The sequence below is a fragment of the Maylandia zebra genome, linkage group LG19, assembly GCF_041146795.1.
Source record: "Maylandia zebra isolate NMK-2024a linkage group LG19, Mzebra_GT3a, whole genome shotgun sequence".
Lineage (NCBI taxonomy): Eukaryota > Metazoa > Chordata > Actinopteri > Cichliformes > Cichlidae > Maylandia > Maylandia zebra.
This window is the reverse complement of record NC_135185.1, coordinates 25,242,963-25,264,474: the sequence shown is the minus strand read 5'-3', so window position 1 is coordinate 25,264,474 and position 21,512 is coordinate 25,242,963. Positions and strand designations below refer to the sequence as shown.

General features: G+C 42.1%; 1 protein-coding gene across 5 annotated transcripts in view; it reads right to left on the bottom strand.

The window, feature by feature from the left end:
• qkia (QKI, KH domain containing, RNA binding a) overlaps window positions 1-21,512 on the bottom strand; it is an 89,799-nt gene that overhangs the window by 9,695 nt on the left and 58,592 nt on the right. For 2 of the 5 annotated variants that reach the window (XM_004540407.4, XM_004540406.4), the window contains exons 5-6: window positions 2,319-2,406; window positions 481-921 (exon numbers count right to left, since the gene is read on the bottom strand). In XM_004540407.4, the coding sequence (XP_004540464.1) occupies window positions 481-921; window positions 2,319-2,406 (529 nt within the window). The remainder of the gene's footprint in view (window positions 1-480; window positions 922-2,318; window positions 2,407-21,512) is intronic. The other 3 variants (XM_076877543.1, XM_004540409.4, XM_004540408.4) reach the window with 2 other exon arrangements.

The window sequence follows — 21,512 nt, the reverse complement described above, 5'->3', positions numbered from 1 at the left end:
GTGAGAGAGGGACTATCTGCAGGCATTGAGGCCTGCCTGCAGACAACAGCGCAGAGAAATAATTTCAAAAGCTGCAGAAATCCAAGGGGATCTGCCGCCAGACTGAATAAACCTCTAGGCCAGTGCATGAAAGGGTTAGGGAGCAGACCTGCGTGTATGCGAGTGTGTTACTGTCAGTGTGCCTCGTTTCACGCTGAGGCAAGTGCAAGTCCACCTATAATAAACCTTGCAGACAAGAGGCAATATAAACCTGAGAGCGCAACTGTTTGGCAAGAACGTAACTAAACAGTGAATATCTTTAGTCTATAGAGAACTTCCCATTAGCCTGGCCCTCACACAAGGTAATTATTGCCCCCCATTGCCATTTAACAAAGTGTCCATGAGCAACATAGCTGGTCATCCCATCACCAAGAGCTTCATCAGTACATCCACCCTGTGAGTTTGTCTGTTTTGATCCTCAGGTGGACACGACATATTTACCTTTCAACAAGTCCTGACTGTGGCTCATGGAAGCCGCGTCCAGCACCCCAGCTCCGGGGTAAAACAAGCTGGCCTCTTGTCCAGGCTGGCTAAAGCTGGTCGCTGTACCTGCGGCACCCATGCTTCCCCAGGCTCTCTTACCTAGAACCCCACTATGCTCGATGGGGTACTCCAGCAGGGAGGTGGGTGCCAAGGCATAAGGGTACTCGTAGGGGGTGGTGTAGATAAGCCCGCCATCCGGTGTGGGAGGCACCAGGGTGGGGGTGCCATTGGGCAGCATGGCAGCCATCTGAGTGGGCCGGATGAGGTTCATGATGGGGGCCCCGGCTGGCGTCTGAGGCCGCAGTGCCTGGGGAGGCAACACCTGACCTGTGGAGGTCGCTATGAGGCGAGGGCCCTGAGCGGCTGCTGCCGCCGCTGCAAGAGAGAACGCAAGGGTGGCTGCCATAAGCAAGAGAGTGAAGGACAGGAACAGAAAGAAAGAGGACAAGAGATAAAGTGTAGTGTGGTTGAACAATATCACAGATGAAAAGTGAAGTGTGAAAATACGAAAGGGGGAAAGGAAGGGTGAACAGGAAGTGGCAGAGAGAGATAGAGAGAAAGGGGAGAGGAGCAAAAGGGAAAATTAGTCCATGCAATGATCATGGTGGTGAACCACAAAAGCGACAATCTTTTGCCAACATTGCCAAACAAAATTTAAAAAAATAAAATCACCCCACACACCAAAACACAAGAAGCACAAAAATACTGAAATAACGCCATCATCCCAGTGCATCTGAAGCAGACCGATCACCACAGCAGCTACACATTCACCTACTGGAAATGATATGGGTGAGTTAAACGACACGCATGCCAACAGAAACAGAGCTGTTGACTTCATATAGAGGAGGAGGCAGTTTTTATGGCATAAATAAATAAATAAGCAAAATGAGGAGAATTTTGAACTTGATGTGGAGGTCAGAGTGGGAGCATTTAAACTTAAAGAAATGCCCATCCTCTGCAAAGTCAGCACTCAGTTTGTGTTGGATGACAAATGGACATACAAATATAATTCTTATAGAGGCTAAGCATTAGCATGTTCTATAAGCTGTGCCACACAAGCTTCCCCAAAGGGAAGCCTATTAAATAAAGTGCTTTTGTAACTGCAGTTGGGTGGTGGGCTACTTCATCATGGCTCCCATTTAGGCAGATGTTAAACGAGAAAAATTCAACAAAGAAATTAATCGCTTAAACTTTCATTAACAAAAAAAAAAATGTGTACAGAATAACCAATTTTTAGAGACATTTTTAATTAAATTTTGATTAATTATTAAGAAAATAATCACATGCACAAGTTCAGATTAACTTGCCATTAAGTCAAACATTGGGGCTGTATATGATTTACATTTTCAAACATAATTTGGTGATTACAAAACACACGTGAATCAGCAACTGACATGCAGAACTGAGCAGGTGAAATACAGCAATGTGCTTAATATTTAAAGTCTGCCAGGAGCGAGTAAAACAGGGTGAATGCATGTGGATTGCAGGGGAAAGGATGGGTGGATGAAAGGATGGCGGAGAGGACAAGAAATATGGAGAAAAATGGAACAGAGGTATTCCTACTTATGGTTGGAAAACAGTTTTGAAAAAGAGGTCTGCTCATAGTCAGAGATAATATGATGTATGCACACAGTGGAGCTGACTGCACATTTATTTAATGAAAACCAAAAGTATGAGTTAATGGGAAATATTGGAAAAATATCATTAAAATATTAAAGGTTTTTATTATGTATGGAAGAAAACTGATGGATTATGGAAATTGGGGATGCGGTTGCTTTTCACTGCAGCTCGCTTACGTGTTTTGATGTTGTTATCTCTGTATGTCCCATTGAGAATAGCTAGCTCCATCAGCTGCATCTTCTTCAAATTGTCCTCTCCCTCCGCCTGTTAAAAAACAAAACATTTTAATACTCACATTAACACACCTTACATTAATTAACATGAGCCGACAACTATCGGACAACTAAAACAATCCACATGAAGACCATTTCACCTAACCGCATGTCTGGCTGTTGCCGTTAAATCATTTGGACACGACGTGTCATCTGCTCTCCAGAAGCACTGGTTGGACTGGGTTTAGGGAAGCAGATATGAGATAAGCTAAAGGGCTGTTGTCGTGGCAGAGTGCCTTGTTGTTACTAAAATGTTGACAGAGACATTAAGTGTGGGAATGCATATTCATAATCCATATCAGAATGATAATTACTGTAATTTTCTTTGCTCCCTTGTGCGCAATCAAATGCGCAATAACCGCACTGGCTAATGTCAGTCCTGTCAATTAATGTTTGGATAAATAAATACAAAAGCAGCAGCCACTGTCATTATCGCCAAATTAGGGGACTGAAATTATTCACGGAAAGCAATTAAGATAGCACCCCTCCTTCCTCCTCCCACTCACCCATCCATTCCTCCCAGTTTCTTTTCTGCACCTCGCCCCACCCCACCCAAACTTAATTTCCCCTTAAGCTACCGAACATCCAATAACCATGACAACACAAACCCCTCCCTGTGATTTTCCAGGTTGTACGTCATAATATAGGCACAGTCTTACGTGGCTTATTCACAAAACCGAGGGTGCACGTGAAGCCTTGCTGACCTCAGGTTAACCTCAAGTCAGTTATTGATTTTATACCTTTTGCTGGTTCAAGGTAAAATTGTGACACTTGTTCCCTCACTAGTTCATCTCGTAGGCACATACACTCTGCACCAGCATTTAAACGCCTCATGTGTGCACAGAGTAAGGCAAACCTGTCAGGGTGGCAGGAATGAAAGCAGAAAGGCAGATACTGAACCTCCTCCGTTTCTCTATTTTGTCTAGGTGCAGAGTGTGTCTCCTGGACTAATTCACAGTTCAACAACAGCCTGCAGCTCCATTCACAGGACGATAAGGGAAGAAAAGACGTGGAAGGAGAGAGAGAAAGAAACGGAAAAAGAACGAGGGCTCAGAGTTAAGCCCTCCCCTGAGACTCCTCTTCAACACAGCCACCGAGAGAGGAAGAGAAAGATCGAGGTTAAGCAAGAGAAAAAGTGACAGAGGCTGGTCTCCCTTGACTAAATATAAAGCTGTGGCTTCAGAGCAGTCACAGCATTCAACAGTGTGTCTGCGTGTGTGTGTCTGTGTGCACACGGCATGTTTAGTGTACCACAGAGCTGCCAATTAATGAAGCAAGGAAATTTCTTTTCCTTCGCTACCTCCACTGTGATCTGTCTCTCTTTTCTTTTAATAGGGAGGTCTTAAAGCATGAAAACGACACAGAATTATTCCAAGCTGCAAAGGCTGATCAAACAATAACTAGTGATTCAACTAGGGCTGAACGATATATCGCATTTGCGATAATATCGCGACATGATCAAGTGCAATTTTCTAACCGCAAAGGCTGCGATTATACTCTGGACATGTCCAAATTCATGGGCTGCATCCTCCTGAGGCCGCATTTGTAGACCGATTACGTCACAGCGACGTGCCGAAGGCTGTCCAAATTACTACCATATCCCAGAATTCATAGCGCGGCCCAGCCAAACTCCAGTTTCCAGCAATGGCGGCCGCTACTAAGTTTTAAAATTACTCATACTAATCTTTCTGGGTCACAAAATAAACTTTTAACATATTTTCAGGCGAGAAAGTAGCTGTGTAAACATCAAATATCTGCTCGGTTTATCAAGATATCCCATATTTGCAAAAGTGCTTCGACGTTTTCAGAGGCGTCTGCTACCCACCAGCTCGACAGCTAGCCGGGAGCTCGAGGGTTACTGATGCGGCCGAGAACGGCACAACTCCCGGCACATCATTTTCAGATCACCGCGGAGTTTCGCTGCTCGGGTTAAACGTAATATATAAGTCACTTAGACAACCTAAAAATGTTATTGTTGGGCTTTTTTCAGTGTTTTGTTTGTTCGTGAGTAAATCGGTTTGGCTGAGATTAAAGTTATTAGATTAGATAAAATAAAACTTTATTAATCCCCCGGGTGGGTTCCTCCTTGGTTTTCACACAGCTGACTAAACGTCAAACAGAAAACTTATTAAACAGAAGTATGAGACAGTCGAGAATTTACACCAGTGTCTGGTTATATTTTAGATAGCAAGAAGCAGACGGCCGAGTTTATTAAACTCCACCGAGACAGCGATGACGCTAATCAGAACTAGCCTTCTGATTCAGAAGGCTAGACCGTCCAATTTCACGCCTTTAAACTTTAAAGGCGTGTTTGTGTGTTTATACAATTGCTATTATGTTTGCACTTTATGTGTAATGTTACTGACTGCAGAGATCAGTAAGATGTGTGTATTTTTTATTTATTAGTTTTATTTATTTAATATTATTTTTTAATTGAATGACTGTCTAGTAGTTCACAGATGTCGAAAAACTGAGTGTGGTAAAGCCACTGATTTTTTTTATGTATATTTCTGCAATCTGCACATTGTACTGACTTTCATTTTAATGTTTACACCAGGGTTCCTTGTCAATACTTTATGCTCAGATGTTTGTAAGCTAAAAATAAACTATTGTGTATGTTCAAATATACTGTTGTGATTGAAGAAGTTAAATAAAAATGTCAGTCATCAATTCATGCATCACCTCATGTCATCATAACAGAGGTCTGTCTTCCAGGAAAGAACAGTTTAAAATTAATGTAATATAGTATTGGCCATACTATATGATGTATTGCTTGTCTTTGTTTAATAATACAGAAGACAAAGACCTTAAAAAAATAATCGCATATCGCATCGCAATCGCAATATTGGGGCAAAAAAATCGCAATTAGATTATTTTCCATAATCGTTCAGCCCTAGATTCAACAGACATGTTTTTATTTTCCAGGTAATTAGAAATTGATTGATTAAACAAACAGCTTTACATTACCAATAATTAACATCTAAATGATCATTAATTTCATTCAAAATGGCGTTCTAATATTCACCTCTGAATCAAATATTTTACATCTAATCAAATGACAACTTATGCTAACTAGCACATTCAGAAATTGGTTAAAAAAAAATAAAATAAATCAAGCTACAGGCTTGAACGGTGCTGTATGACAGACAAGTCAAGACAAGGTGTTAAAATAGCAGCCAAGCACTATTTTACTCCCTCGCCATTAGCTTTGGAGGTGAGCAAAGGGCCGCTTGACATGCAGCTTCAACACTAACTGAACACGGCCCAGGTCAGTCGCTAACATGGACCAATAAACCCTCTTCAATAGAGAGACAAAATCAGTACTAATTAGATGCTGCAATCTCTACGTAAACAACCGAACACGTGAATGAACAAGCCCTGCCAATAAACATTAAATCCAATATCATCTCTGTTTCTTCCATTTCTGGGATCACCTTTAGTTACTTACGTTACAAAGTCAATATAATCATAGTGTCTACAACCTTGCGCAGTCCAGAAAGTGGGACAAGCCTGCCGTTATTTGCTAATGACTCTCATAAGTCAAAACAACCATTTATTCTCCTGCTTCCCTCTATGTGTGTGTCTGGGTCTCCCTAAAAGTCCATAATCCTTTCTCTGGAGCTGGCTTAAGCAAACGTAAGCTTCCCACGTCCACAAGTATGCTCGGGTACAAGTGATGTAAATTTCATCATCAGACCCAGAGCATGAGGGTTCGTGCAAATGTCTACATACCTGCCTGTTTTCCGGAACCGTGGAGAGAATTTACATTGTAATGCACCAACTACGCAAGCGCCCCGGGTGGAGGACTTCAAGAAGACTTGAAATAAAATATTAGAAGAATGACTACTCGGCTGCCGGGTCTGTATCCGTAACAGAGTATAATCAAGGCAGTCAAATTGAGGGATGAAAAGTAAAGAGAAAAAAATACAAAATGAATCACATAACTACTGCAGAGGAAAATCATGACGAGGGGCTGCATGTGTAATACTTTCAAAGCTCACAATATGTTTATTCTGACAATAATAAATCACACAATCTTGCCCGTGTCCCTACATGGAGAGCTGGATAAAGAATACCAATTCTGCTAAAACCACACTTGCATTCAAGTTTTATTTTACACACAAGCAGAAAAACCTCTAACTGTAATTTAAATGAACTGTCTCTTATATTAAGATCAAGCCCTTAATGAGCACATAGCATCCCAGCAAGCTTAGTGCAAAGAACACAGCATCAGTTTGGTTGCAACAGACTAAGACTTAAAAAAGAAAAAGACATAATAATTAGCACATTTCAGGGGTGAGACTCTAAAGTATATGACAAAACGATTAGGGGTTACTTAGTAGGAAGCTACAGATCAGGACATATGCATTCAGGGATGTGGGTGTTACATGTGTTGTGTGTGTTGAGCAATGATGGATCTGCAGGGCTGTGGGGGTTAAATGGGTGCAAGGGGAAGGGGGTGCCACCATCCATCCAACTCTGCATAGGTGGCACACTGCCTGTTGAGAGGAGAGAGACAAAATAGAGGGCAGCGAGAGGGGAAAAGCACAGATGCTGCTGCTGCTGCAAGGATGAGGTGTGCATTGCTGTGTGTGAAATGTGTACATCCTCAGTGGAGGGCTGCCGATATAGCTCCAGCCTCTAACAGTTTGCTCACTAAACCCCCCAAACGCAAGACAGATCATTTCTGTTTTACATCTGAAACAAGCTCATTTTCTGCATCAAAACACAAAATCCCTCTTGCAGCATTGCCACCACTTTTCTCTGTAGTAGGTTTTGGGAAGTGCTGGTTGTATTAGTGCTACAGTTTGAGCAAAACAACAACTGAAAAATGACAGGCTCAAAATGGCTAAAGACACAGCCATTTACACGGGCAGGAAACAAAAGACGGTACTGCAGAAATCATGTTGCTTCCCCCCGCAGAAGCACAGATTAGATAAATGATGAACGGTACCTGAGAGAGCAGTTAACACTTAAATGTTGTCTTGCTCAAGGTGTCGTCACAATTAACAGACTCCTCAGTCGGCATGCACAATAAATAATAAAATCTTCATTCTGATGCTGCACTAAGTGTGTGTGAGAGCTTCTTTGTGTGTGTCTGTAATGATCTGGCTGCTGGAATTCCCTAGAGATGAATAGCTCCTGGATTACAGAATGAGAGGGATGGGGAAAGGAAGTTTTCTCTTATCATCTCTTACATGCACACATGAATGTGTGTAACAAACACGCACACACACACAGACACACACACGCTCCTGTCCATCAGTGAAAAAGCCACTCAATAAAGCTGCTCTATCCACAAGAATCAGATTCAATCAATGAGGCCTATTTGTGAAATCAGCAGAGCGGTAAAAGCTATCAGGGACAAGCAAGACGGAGGGATGAGGGAAGGTGGCGGAGGAGGAGCAGGCAGTGTGATGAGCTAAAGCAGGTGAGCCATGTCCCAATGCCTACCTGACAACCCGGCGATGAGGTCACTAGATGCATGCTAAATTACTGTCACGCTTCACTCTCCCGTGCCTCTTCTGATCACAGCTCGTGTCAGCCTTTTATATGAAAACAAACTGTAGCTAATGCTAGTTTTTATTAGACAATAGTGTTTAATGGCATTTACTGCATGTGCATCCCATGAATGATTGTGTACACTCACTCTCGCCCTGACACCCCGATTGAAGGCCCTTTCCTTTCCCCTCTCACCCACAGAAAAATGCAACAGGCGCCTGGATTAGGTTGGATGAGTTTCCTCATGTCTATGACTGCAACTGAGGGGGAGTTTTTGCTCATATCTGGCAAGAGTCGCAGTCTATGCAGCTCAGCTCAGAGAGATGAAATGATGAGCAGTGAGAGATACAGAAAGGAACAAAAGGGTAACAGGAGGAGAAAAAGCGCTGCGGAGCAAGTACAAGAGAAAGCGTGAAAGATTGTCCTTGAGTTGGTGGAGAGATGGAAAGATAGGTAGGAAGAAGAAAGGAATAGCTGAAGAATATGAAACGAGAAAAGACAGGCAGAGTAGTGAAAGCCAATTTGTCTGCTCCCTAGTGGGATGACACTGGCTAAGGCCTGCTTTCCTTCCCTGGCCTCTCTGCCAGTCATCACAAACAGCCGTACGCACACATGTGAGTATACGAGCGCACACACACACACACACACACACACACACACACACACACACACACACACACACACACACACACACACACACACACACACCTTAGCAGGGCTAGGGTCAGGCTGTCTCCAAACTACTCCAATTACCTCAGCGGTAAACACTGCCTGCCCTAGCTGCCTCCTGGGGTATAGGGAGGCAGTATGTGTAGAACTGAGAATGAGAAGGGAGGGTAAGTTTTTCAGCAGAGGGGAGTGAAGGAGATGATATTGGGAGTCTCGGGAAGGGAGGAGTAGGTGACTTCATGTATATGGGTGGAACTGGCAGTGGCGGCAGCTGGTTTCTCCCCCCGTATCCCTCCCTCTTTTCACTCCCTTTTGGTTCCTTCCCAAACTCTAACATCTGGAGGGAAATGATTACTCTTGCTATGCTGCCAAGACGACTTATCAACAATTCCACACTCTCCAGAAGTGGAGGGTGTGAGAGAAGAGGATGGAATGAGTACTTGTAGCAAGCTTCAAAACATCTCCACACTAAATAGTGACAAGAAGTTTAATCAATGCAAGATAGTTAAAGCAAACTTGGAACCTGGACGGGGGGGAAGAAATGAAAACACTTGTGCAGCAAACCTAATTCCAGTGTTTTCATGGACAAGACTGTAAGTCAAAGAGATGCTCTGGAAATGAAAAAAAAAAAAAAAATCCAACATGCCACTCATATATACAAGTGTGTCTTTCCACCAGGGAAAGACACAAACATGCACGCACAGAATAAAAACATATTAGACCTTTATCACTTTTCAGCAACAAGACCATGTATCAATCAACTACAGGGAAAAAAAAAAAAAAAGTCTTATAAATGGGCATCACATTTTTATCTATTCTCTTTCATTAAAAAAGGCCCTTTAAAGGGTCTAGTAGAGTGTGCTGTTTGCCCTTTTTCAAATTCACTGTTGCACTTTCAAAGGCAATTTTCTTGCCTCTGCCTTGCTCCTCAGCTTTTGTGAACATATCTGCCAAGAGAATCAGGCCTCAACTGTATTTTCTCTTTCCCCAAAGACTAACAATGCAATCTCCTGCAACTTTGCTTTCTCGCAGCCTCATGCCTTCACAACATTCCCGTAAAGCCTCTTTATTTCTGCTGAACTTCTTTGCTCCCGTCCTCACAACCAGACAGCTCTGTTAGCGATGTGCGCCATTAGTCATGCTAAACCACCAACACACTTGCTCATTAGCATAGAAGTGAACCTGACTCCAGTCAGATTATTACAAACGCATCACGGCTGCTCCGCCCCATCGCTGTCAATCAGACAGCTTATCGAGGTACGGTTGAAAGTGGCACATATAGTGAGGCGCTAACTCTTCTGTTAATACTTCTCTTTCTACTTCATAACAAAGCTCAAGTGCCAAAAGCTCAGGCTCAGAAGTGCCAACTCTGCTCCGTCTGGAGAAGCATCGGTTGTAGCTCAGTATGTAAGACATATGTTGCAAAAGGGTATTAATTTAATTGCATACTTTATTCCTACAGCTTCTCTGGGGTTGTTCATAGCATGTGGTGTAGGTATGGGTGGTAGAAACAGCCTGAGCCATGGAACTGGAAATGGTTACTGGATCTATGGGGCTTATTACAGCCTTTTATTGTACTGGAGAATAGCGAAGTGGGCAGCCTTGGTGCTTGCTGATAGCCCCATCAATATCAACTGACAGACCCATACAGACTCTGCCACGGACAGGAGAAAGGACAAGAAAATAAGAAGGGAAACAGAAATACTTTTTTTTACTGAACTAACTAGGACTTAAAAAATATATCTTTTTTTCTTTCCATGAAAAGCTTTTCCAGTAATAGGGAAATAGCCACGCAGAAATTCTGAGTGATCATGTTTATCCTTAGAAACTGGGCTGGTATTTCATGTAACATATCAGCATTAAAAGCAGATTAAATTTCATATGAATAACCTAGAGAAAAAAATGTACACAGATTTAACAGAATGATTCAGATATAATTAAAGCTTGTTGGCCTGCTCTAGCTTTGACAAACCAATGACGTTACAAGCTAAGAGAATAAAGGATCGTGCAGTCCCACCGTGCTGTACAACCTAACTAACAGCTGTCGGATTCTCCTGAACACTCTCATCTTCGTTTTGCTTGCCTGACAATAAAATTCCCTTTGCCTGCTCCCACATTCCCAATTTTCACTCACAAGCTCTACCTTATTCATCCATTTCCATTTCATTTTCCCCCCCTTCTGCGCTGCACTCTGTTCCTGCCCCTATCTTTATCCCTCATTCCAGCATACTGCCAGACGGTGTATTGTTCTGTCGCTGCGATCCCTTAATGCCATCCAATCGAGCAGGGAATATCTTGAAGGGATTTGGCCAGGGATAATTTGGGAGCTTTAAATACTGCTAGGGGATTTGCATCAGATTCAGAGATCCTGACTCAGAGCTGATCACTGGAGCTTTCTCCCGAAACAGGGATCCAAGTACCTGCTGCAAGATGTGGATTCAACCCTGGAACTATTTGGATGGATGTGCACATGTGCAGGCCAGCAATTATATTTTAAGACAACTTCCTTGGGTGTCCTTGGGTTATCTGGCTCAGTGCAACCTGGGAAAGCTAGAACTGTGACTCTCAATAAAGGAACAAGTTTCAGTTCACTCATTGTGCTATAACTCTTAATTACCAACATCAACAAGAAAGCAAAGGGTTTACCATGATTCTGATGATTTCATTCACTAAGTAGCACAGAGCTATGAGGCATCCTAGCACTTCCTACAATGCACTGTTGAAAAGTATATTTAGTTTTATTTAGTATGCCAGTATTGCAGATGTTGACTGCATCCTCTGCTCATGCAAAACCACATTCAACATAGCTGTTTGGAAGAAAAATACCAAACAGGCAACGGAACTCAACTTCTACCACGGGACGACCAGTCAGCAATCGCCAACAAGTTAACATCACCCCTAACAAACAAAAGCAGCGTGGAAGAGAAAGACAAAAGAAGGGCCCTGCGATAAACAAATCAAACCAACCCAAGTGAGATTTAAAAAAAAAAAAAAAAATCTGAGGGAAAGCATTTATTCTCAAGAGACCATGGAGGAGGCAAGAAAGCCATCAGTCCAGAGCTGGCTGGTGGGACTGAGAGAATGGAGTTTGAAATGACTTGAACGATGGCTGGCAAAGTGAGGCATCAAAGCCTGTAGGAGCTGAATTTGATGGGCAGCCTTTGGGCTTTCAAAGCGCTGAGCTCTACACAATCCTATTTTCCTGCCTAAACACTGGGACACACTGTCGCTGGAGAGGCAGAGATGAAAGCTCCGAGTGTGTGCGTGTTTGTGTGTGTGCTTCCTCTTCACAGATGTTGCAGCTTGGCCCTGGTATGGGCCCTGAGGAAGTTCAGAACATACTGTGGGTGGACAGTATAAAGTGGCGTGTGCAAGAGACAAAAAGACAAAGTGGCAAAGAGACAATGTGCACAAGTCTTGATCAGCACTGAGTTGTCGGAGACAGAGTTCTAACTGCAACTCCCCTGAAATTGACTCGCAGCCATGTGCACACTTCTGCATTTCCTTGCCTCTCTGTAAAAGGATTAAAGGGACCTTCAAAGAGCGGCAGAGAGATTGGCCAGGGGCCTGCAGGGTCCCTTTCCTCACCACTGGAGGACCAGGGCAGATTAAAAGTGCCCGGGCTGCTCAGCCTGCCTTGTTACCCGCCTTTGCTTTCTGCGCAGTGTATTAGGACACTTGAAACTCCCCCCGGAGGAGCCGAGCACAACCAGGTGGATTAGGAAGGAGGTTATTTTACAATGATGTGAGGGACCTGGATGGGGACCGAAGAGCACGTGTATGTGTGTGAACTGAAATTAAAAGGACAGTACAAGTGGGCCAGGCAATTTCATAAGTGGTGCCTGTGTACACAGAATGCACCCTCACAGGGGATCATGGGTGACTGAAATCTAAATGAATGAGACAGGAGAAGAAACAGGCCTAATTCTCCTTAGACAGAAAAAATGAACTAGATGGATTAGCAACAGGATGAGGTTTCAAGGAGAAATGAAGAAGTCAAGAGAGCGCGTGAGAGAGAAGCTGCTAAGTGTGGCGAGTTTGGTTCAACAACAAAGGACAAGCCATCACAAATGAGACCTCTTCGGTTGTTCAGCTAGTTTATATTGACAATTAATTACTGACCAATTACCCACTGTGAAATTTGATGGTCTAAGAATATAGTTATCCTCATTTTACATCCAATTTACTTGGCTCTCATTTGTAATTTGCATGGCAGCACACATGCATGGCAGTGCGCTTCTTTCTTCTTTCCACAACTCTTCCCAGCCGTGAGTAGGTGAACGCCAGAGGGATAAAACAAGCAGGAGGTGGGGAAGGAGATGAAACACACCATTCAGCATGAATATTATTGTAATCTGAATCTTCTCCTTGCTTTGGGTTTTCAACATTTCCTGTGGTTGGCTCTGTGAGCAGACTGACGATGAAGGAACAGTGGGGAAAGTGGAATACAAAGCAACAAAACCATTATTCCTTGTTCATATGTCACTAAGTGTGTGCAAGCAGCTTACTACAGGTGCACATCTAGGTAGGTGCACACATGCAAGGAATTTTATCAAAACCATTTGACAACTTCTTTCCAGATGTGGGGACAGCTGACAGTCAAACTAGACTAAGACTGTTTAAAAATATGGTCCCAGTTTAATTCCAGGCTACTTCACTCTTTGCAAAAATGTTCTGTTTGTGGTCAATACGCTGACAGACTAACTATAGTATTTTTCAACACTAAATTCATAGCATAAACTATCCGTAAGGTGCCATTAAAAGTGAATGTATAAGAAAAGCTTATGTGGGTGGAGAAGCGAGGAGTAGACCAAATTGCTAAATCTTGAGATAAAGTTAAAGTTCAACAATCAAATAATATTCTAATGAAAAAAATAATAAAAATAATATCTATGTGTACAACCAAAGTTCTACTGAATATTCGTGTCCAACATGAAACTAGGCTTTGAAGCCGAAGCCTTCCAGGCCCTCGTCTTTTCTATCAGCGGTGAGTCTCAGTACACCGGTGAGGATAAAGTTGGAGCACAGCATGAGAACAGAGCTGTTCAGCAGATTTATGTAACCATTAACTAGTCCAAGACTATGTAAGGTTACTCTAACGTGTTCTCAACCTTATCTGTACTTGTCGATGTGCTTTGTTATGTAAGACGAGATCACCAAAACGCAATATAAGTGAGCTGCCTGGCTATATGATGTGATGTTAGACTATTCTATATTTTCATCACATCTTATTTGAAGTGTTCCCTGTTTTTCCCTGTATTTTAATCTACATATAGGGGGGAAAATGGCCAATTTTAGTTCAACTCAAATTGGTTGAAGAAGTCTGCCTGCCTGCCTTTGAGCTTTACGGCCAGTAAATTAAAGAAGAAAAGGACAAGGCCGGGGAAGGTAGCCAAGATTAGACAGGTTGCTCCCTACGGGATTACAGTTTCTTTAGGGTCAGAACCACCTGTCTGCCGCCCAGGAGAGTGGTAGAACTGGAGATGACGAGGGATGGGCAGATGGAGATGTGGAGGGGAGAGATGGCAGGGGAGGATCCCTAAGGGGAAAGACCAGACCGAGTCCCTCCGGTCAGCATTTGAGCTGAGAGGAGGGACCTGGCACACAACACAGAAGCTCACCGATTACCACATATAGTAGAGCGATAGAAAATGGAGGAATGTGTGTAACTAGATGATCAAAACTGGGTCCAAACAAGTAACAGATAAAGGAATAGAAGAAAGTATTGAATAGCCTTTGTCCTTTCAATCACTTCTACAGAAGAGAACTTCTGTTCTCATACTTTATGGAGTAAAATATGAGAACGACAATGAAAGAAATGTCTTTCGCTATAAATCATGAATTGATGTAACTGTGCAACTGTGAACACACAATAAATAGCAGTGTTACAAAATCAAGCGTACGCGCAGCAAGACCAGCACAATTACAGGTGAGAAGTGGAAACCTTTTTCTCAGAAAAAAAACGAGAAGAAGAAGAAAAGAAATTAAAATGTATGCAAACAGATTTATATGCCAACAATGCTGGCCTTTCATGGTGATTGATGGCTTCCCTTTCTGCACATTTCAGAAGTAATAAACACAGAAATATTTCCTTCTCTTCTCTCTTAGAAAGGCACAGAAGGAAGGTTTGGGTAAAACAAATGGCTCAGAGATTCCAGATGTGTGGTCATTTATTTTATACCCAGCTTTCCCCGCTGTACTGAAATGTTAGCGAAGGTCTTGTCTGAGCCCGCTTTCAAATGTAGTAAGTTAACACCAAACGGAGGATGGCTGTGTTTCATTGTTGATTTGGTGTGTAAAGTATTACTGAAGAATGGGTGTTGGGGATAAGTTTGTGATTTATACAGCCAATCCAAAAAGTTAAAAGGAAAGTCTTTGAGGAGGGGATGTATAAATGTCAGTCTGCACGCTTGATTAAAGAGCGCTTCAACCTGACATGGCCGATCACGGTCACTTCTTAAAAAGTAGCCCATTAAATGACATGCACTAGTAATCATTATTGGCATAAGTGTCAGAAAATCCACATCTGTTTCCTGTGGTAACAGTTCAAGTGTTCCATTTCAATTACCCACTTATCACATCTAGACCATTAATCAGAGCTGCTTTATACATCACTATTTTAGTGTTTGCTCTTCACTGCTCTCCTGGTTACAAGGTTTCAATACGAGTCTGTGTGGTACTTGTCTCAAATGTATTAGCAAGGGCACAGAAAAGGTTGGATAAATGAGTAAAGAGTGTGAGCGCTGAAGATGGATGATGATGAAAGTGGAAGACAAGAGGATGGTTAGAAGTCAGAGGTCTCAGTGCCTCCAGGCCACATTCTCTACCACTTCACACACACGCAGACACACACATGCATACACACAGCCAAACCAAGAAAACAGCACAATTGCACTGAAGCAGGAGCACAGTGATGCAGCCTTGCAGTCTCTAGCAGGGGTCACCATGTCAAGGAAGCCAATTAAAAAGATGATTAACATTCATGTGGGAGAAGCGTCATTGACGTGCAGGTGGGACCACACACCATTCACTCACTCACCCACCCACCCACACCCACACACATATATCTATATAATGGGTGCACTGAATATTGCAATCCAGCCAGTTGTAGCTGCGATGTCCTGGGAGGTGGAGAGCAGGAGGTTAATATGATCCTAGCCAGCTCTTTCATTAGACTGATGAAGGTAATAACAGCCTACAGGGAAGGAAGGGCTGCCAGATTGACTAAAACCATATACCCACAACCTGAAAGCAACGTCTGCAAGCCTACTTGAGCTACCTGGCATAGTGAGATAATAGCTACTTTTGTCATTCACCGCATTTAAATGCAGACAAACCAAACATGGAACGAGAACTGACATGACGTCATGCGATGTGTGAGTCTGATGCCCTTTCATTCCGTAGCTGTACTGCAGACCTTTCAGCTAGCTTAAAGAAGACAAAGGTAAAAGTATATGAAGAAATGATGAACCAGTCATTTGCGATACTGCACATAAATACAGAGCCAGTATTGCAAACACCAATAACAATACATTAAGGTGCAAATTTATGCAATGCAAATTTAGTTGGCTAAATATTAAACTTAAAAAACATATCCATCCTATCTGATCAATACCAACACCAACATTGGTATCGATACCATCAATATTTGGATCAATCTGCCCAACTCTACCATGAAGTTATACTTTTACACAACTACGTAGCACCTGTTGCAGAGTATTTTCTTTAGAAATCATGTTCATTGAGCACAGTTAAGTGCATGCATCACCAAAACACATTATGAAGAAATGTGAGCTTCTATTCATGGGTATAGCCGATATCATGCATGGCTGAGAATGTGAGGCAGGGGAGCAGATTAAGAGTAAATAAAAAGAGGATGGTCGTGATAGGTAGCCCCAACAAAGAATAAACATCATTAATTGGGGAGGCACACATGGATGGACACAGCCAGATGGTGTTTTGTGCTCATTTGTCATACACTGCTGACAGAGAAAGAGGAAAGAGTGAGAACCAGAAAGAGAAAAAGGAAGAAAAAGGTGTTTATTGATTGCAAAAATCTGCACACTGCTGCCTAGAACACACTTTTACTGTGCAAATCTACCTCCGCTTGTTCTGCACTGTCTTCTCTCTGTGCCTTTCCAGACTGAGTGGTTCTGATGGTGCTGCCATTGTACACTCTGCCAAGCCGGATGCATACTGGTGAGTACAGACCCAACACCCCACAGATAGCCAAGCTTGGCATCCATTAAGGTCCATCTGTCTGCCTTTCACAAAAACACCCTCTACTGTATGTTCTTTCTCAAAGGTGGCCCACAGGAGAGAACAGAAAAGAGAGAAGAGTGACAGGAGACTCAGGAGAGCAAGAGACAGGAACAAGAAAAACGGGGTTGAGTGGATTTGGGGGGGAAAAGAACCCTAGTGTTGGCATGAAGGGACTCCAAATGACAACCAGCTGGGCTCTCACTTTGCTGCTTGCTGTTCAGGCATTTATAAAATTGAAGAGAGAAAAGTGGACTAAAAACAATGTCTTATTTTGCATTATGTGTACTAGAACTTCTAAAGTTAAAAAAAAAAACAAAAAAACAACAACAGTAGGATGGAGTGGAAAGTAAGAGAGATGTAGCACAAGAGGGAGCAGTAAGTCTGAGTCAGGACTGGGTTTCCACCATCCCACAAATGGAGAGGAGTGCTCAAGGCCATGGGCTGCTCAGGCAGCTACCATGCTCACTTTGTTCTCTGCGATGACAGTTTCATTCAGAGAGGCATGCACTCGGCTCCCCAGGGCCAACGTGCCCCTGCACCAACCAGCTCTTTCTTTCTCTGTTTGCTGTTCTCCTTTCAAACACAACCCTGCCTGCTTTTTGGATGTTCAATGTGTATGTGTGTAAGAATGTCAAAGGAATCAAAGCTAGCCGGCTACCCCTATTAATATACTATGGGTACCTTACAGTAAGTGCTTTACTGTCACTGCACTGAATCAGATGTAGACCCTGCTGACATGAGAGCCTGTAGACCAGATACGGTCATAAAAATGCCTGAAATTTAAAACAGAATTGACTCACTTTTTCTAAATAGTATAAACTTTGTAAGCAGCTCAATTATCACTACACAGCAGAACATTTTGCTTTGTTAGAAAGAGTGAAGTGCCAAGTGTTTTTTTGGGGATTGAGCAGACACACTATAAGGCAGAAATATAGCTCTCAAAGAATCTGAAAAAGTAGATTATTGGCGAAATCCATAACGGCACAGATGCAGGCTGTCTCACCCGGTCTCCAAAGAGCCAATCAGAAGTCGAACAAGGAAACATACTAGCCAATCGTGTCTAGACTGGAGGTTCACGAAAGGATTCCCTGTGCATTGCAGGACATATCAACTCACTCCTCTACTAAAAATGAAGGTAAGCCCAATTTTTGTTTTTCTTGCTTTGCTATATCTATAATATGAATTAGCATTTCTGGTGAGATGAGCCATAAACACAGATCACGCCATAAATGAAGCTGTGATACTGCAAAGCGATCGAACGGCCAATTCATAGGCGACCTGCTTTACCTCCTGAATTACAGCTACCCCACATTTATGTCTGGAACAAAAACATTAAGACAGCTCATCCAGTTCCTGTATCAGAAATCTGTGAGCTCTATGCAGAGTTTAAAAAAAAAAAAAAAAAAAAAAAAAGGCAACACTGCTGCTCTCTTTTCCTTCCTCCTGCACACTCTCATACACAGAATGTTACACAATGCATCTCTTGGCTAACATAGTTATTAATAATAATAATGGATTGCATTTATATAGCGCTTTTCGGGGCCCTTAAAAAGTAAATCTCCTAAATAATTTGGAGACCACGTCTGCCACACAGCTTGCAGTGAAACAGTCAGGCCACATCTCAATCAGTGATATCACAGCAGGCACTTGCTCCTAAGAAAAGTAAAGTACCTACACCGGCCTGATTAAGAAGGGGTGTGGCCAAAGGTGCGGCGTGCCTAAATGTTTCATACAGAGGTCATGTTATTGTATTTAATGGGGATTATAAAGAAATTGCTGTGGCACCCCCTGTGTGTGCAGCTGCCAAGCCAAGACTTCATTACACACCAGAAAAAACGTTTTCCATCGATGCTTTGTTTGAGGTTGTGAGTACAAGTAAGCAGTAGATCATTAATAACATGTGGAAGTAATTCAGATGGATTTGGACCTAAGCGTATGTCTGTTTACACAAGTCAGCTGCAAGCCAATTCTTATTTGTGATGACAACATCATTCTACATAATCTTGGCATACACAAAAATCAGGGTTTTGGGGGGGATTTTTTGCCTCTCTCTTAATTGGCCATGATATTCTGTCAATCACAGGATAATGCCTTCCTATAGGCTGATAATCTTTGCTCTCCTGCCCTTCTAAGGATAGTGGGGAGAAGTGCAATGAGCCAGTCAGGGTTTATGCATACAACTGTGCAAGCTGAGGTTACCGAAAGTACATTGGGGTTCTGCTGCTTGCTCTGTTTGAGGCCTTAACGAAGGACTCAAGAGATGAGAGCAGCATTTTTGTCGGTGTCTATGCGAACGCACGCACGTGGACGCATTTTTCTGTGCAAGCGCATGTGTGTGTGCGCACTAGCGTAGGATCAGTGAAGTAAATCCACACTTGAAAGAGTAGCTCAATCAAGCTCTTCCACCAATCTCCCCCTGCCTCCCTTCCTTTTGCCTCTCAACTTGCCGTCGTTCCCCTGCTCCCAGTTCATTTAGAGTTGAAGAGTTCACAGGACTAAGGAGTGAAAGAGCAACACACGGGGCAAAGATGAAGAACTACCATGAGCAATGCAGCAGCCACTGGCTAAATGACATATAAAATGTAAATACATCATACAAACCCACAAATGAGCCGAATGATTTTACAAGTCATGCTTTTTAAGAAAATTACATGAGAAATAAGCTCATATTGTTTCTGTTAAATGCACTTATTTAGCCTAGGGGAAAAAGTTTCATTTTGAATAATTAAACGAAACCATTACTGTTAAACAAGCTTCTACAAACTATTTTCTTACTAAAAAAAATAAATAGTATGAACGTGACTGAGTTTAGTTGGCTAAGCAAGTGGGAGGAGAGGATTTTCACTGCCAGACATCCTGGCTTTTAATCCCAATTCAGTCAATTGTGAGATTATTTAAGAGCAAAATTATTATTATTATAAAGCCTTTAACTTCAATTTAAGGCCAGATTTGAAGAACCTTTGGTTATCCCGCATCCTCCCCTCTTTGCTTCCTTTCTGCAGCAGGGACCTCGTCAATGACAAGTAAAGCCTTTTCCTTGGAAGGGAATAAAAAGCATGACCTCATTTTGTGTCCTGTGCGATGTAATAAAGGCGATTTTACGCTGCCAAACGTAGAGGAGATGCCCTTCATTAGAACTGTGCATACTCAGCGTGTCCATACTTTAATCCAATTTAGTTTAGCATGATAAAGGGCATTACAGCCACCCAGTCCCACACATACTCACGAGACGTATGCATTCAGATGCAGGAAATAACAGAAGAAAAGAAAGAAAGAAATGCAGAGCCCTTAAGAATTATTGGGTAGATAATGCACTGCCCCAGTATTTAGGAACATCAGACAATTATATTGAACCCAGGGGCCAGTCAGAGTCCTCTGTGGTAAGTAAAATCTATAACAAAGTCAAACTTGGTTTATTTCTTGCGTCAATATAAAGTAGAGTATTAACTAAAAATATGTCTTAGCCGAACAAGCTTTAGCATTTTTTAATAGATATGAATGTGAGGAAAATGTGCTTCCCTTATTTCATTATATTCCAAAGCAAAAACAGGACACATGGATCCTGAGAAATCAGAACATTTATATGCAAATTTGATAGGTTCAGAAAAAACACTATCTATCTAATGTCTAACTAATGGAAATAACTTTTCATTATGGTTAAATGAACAAAGATGCTTTGCCTGAAGGAAAAATAGCCTTTGGCAAACTGCATCTGGTCATTAATTAGATCCATAAAACTCTTATTCAAATTAAGAGAGAAACTTTATGAGCAAAGAGATTTCATTAGTGTCTCAAAAGAGCAAGAAGCTTTCTTGTGTTTGAGAAATAAAAGAGCGGCTCTTTACCCCACTCAGTGGTTCAGGTACCAAATTAAAAGACTGTGTGTAATGTACTTGTAAGGGTGCAAAATGCACAGAGATTTCTAGGAAAGTGATAAAGTTATTTTCATGGCACTTGATTCGGATTAGTTTTAACATTGAGCAGCTGCCATTATCTTAAAAGGTGTTGCTGTGTCGTGTTGACACGTGTGCCAGTGACTCATTCTACTTATAATAATGCAGCTTCCAGATATGGCCTTCATCTTCAACTGTGAATATAAAAGTCTTTCAATATCCTCTGTACATAATTACAAGTCCCCAAACTAAAGTCAGGAAATGAGAACCGGTTCCAAATTGTCCAATCCATCAGAGTAGGATGTTCCCTGGGTTACTTTTTTCTTTTTATTGATGCCAATGTGTTTTTCTGACTGTTGAGTCTTGCAAAAACAATGTTGTTAAACTCATGAATCTACTTTGTTGGAAACTTCTAACAAAAAGGAGTCAAGATGAAAAGGAGGAAACGGTGCAAAGCATGGCTTCATTTGAGAGAAAAAAGGATAGCAGTGCTAGTTTTAATGGCTTTAAAATGATCATTTCAAGTACGGGTGGAAACACCAGCAATATGCCGAAACATCTGTCTACACAACTTGGGCTTAAAACAGGAATCCATTAGACACTATTGCTTCTCAGCTAGGCAGCACACATGTTACAAGGGTAAATACTGCATGGTATATCCGTACAACACAGGCGAGCTTAGCAATTTTTTTCTTCTTTGACTTCAAACAACATTTTTTCCCCCCCTCACTGCATCCATTTTAAGTTTTGACTGACTGTTGCTACAATAAAA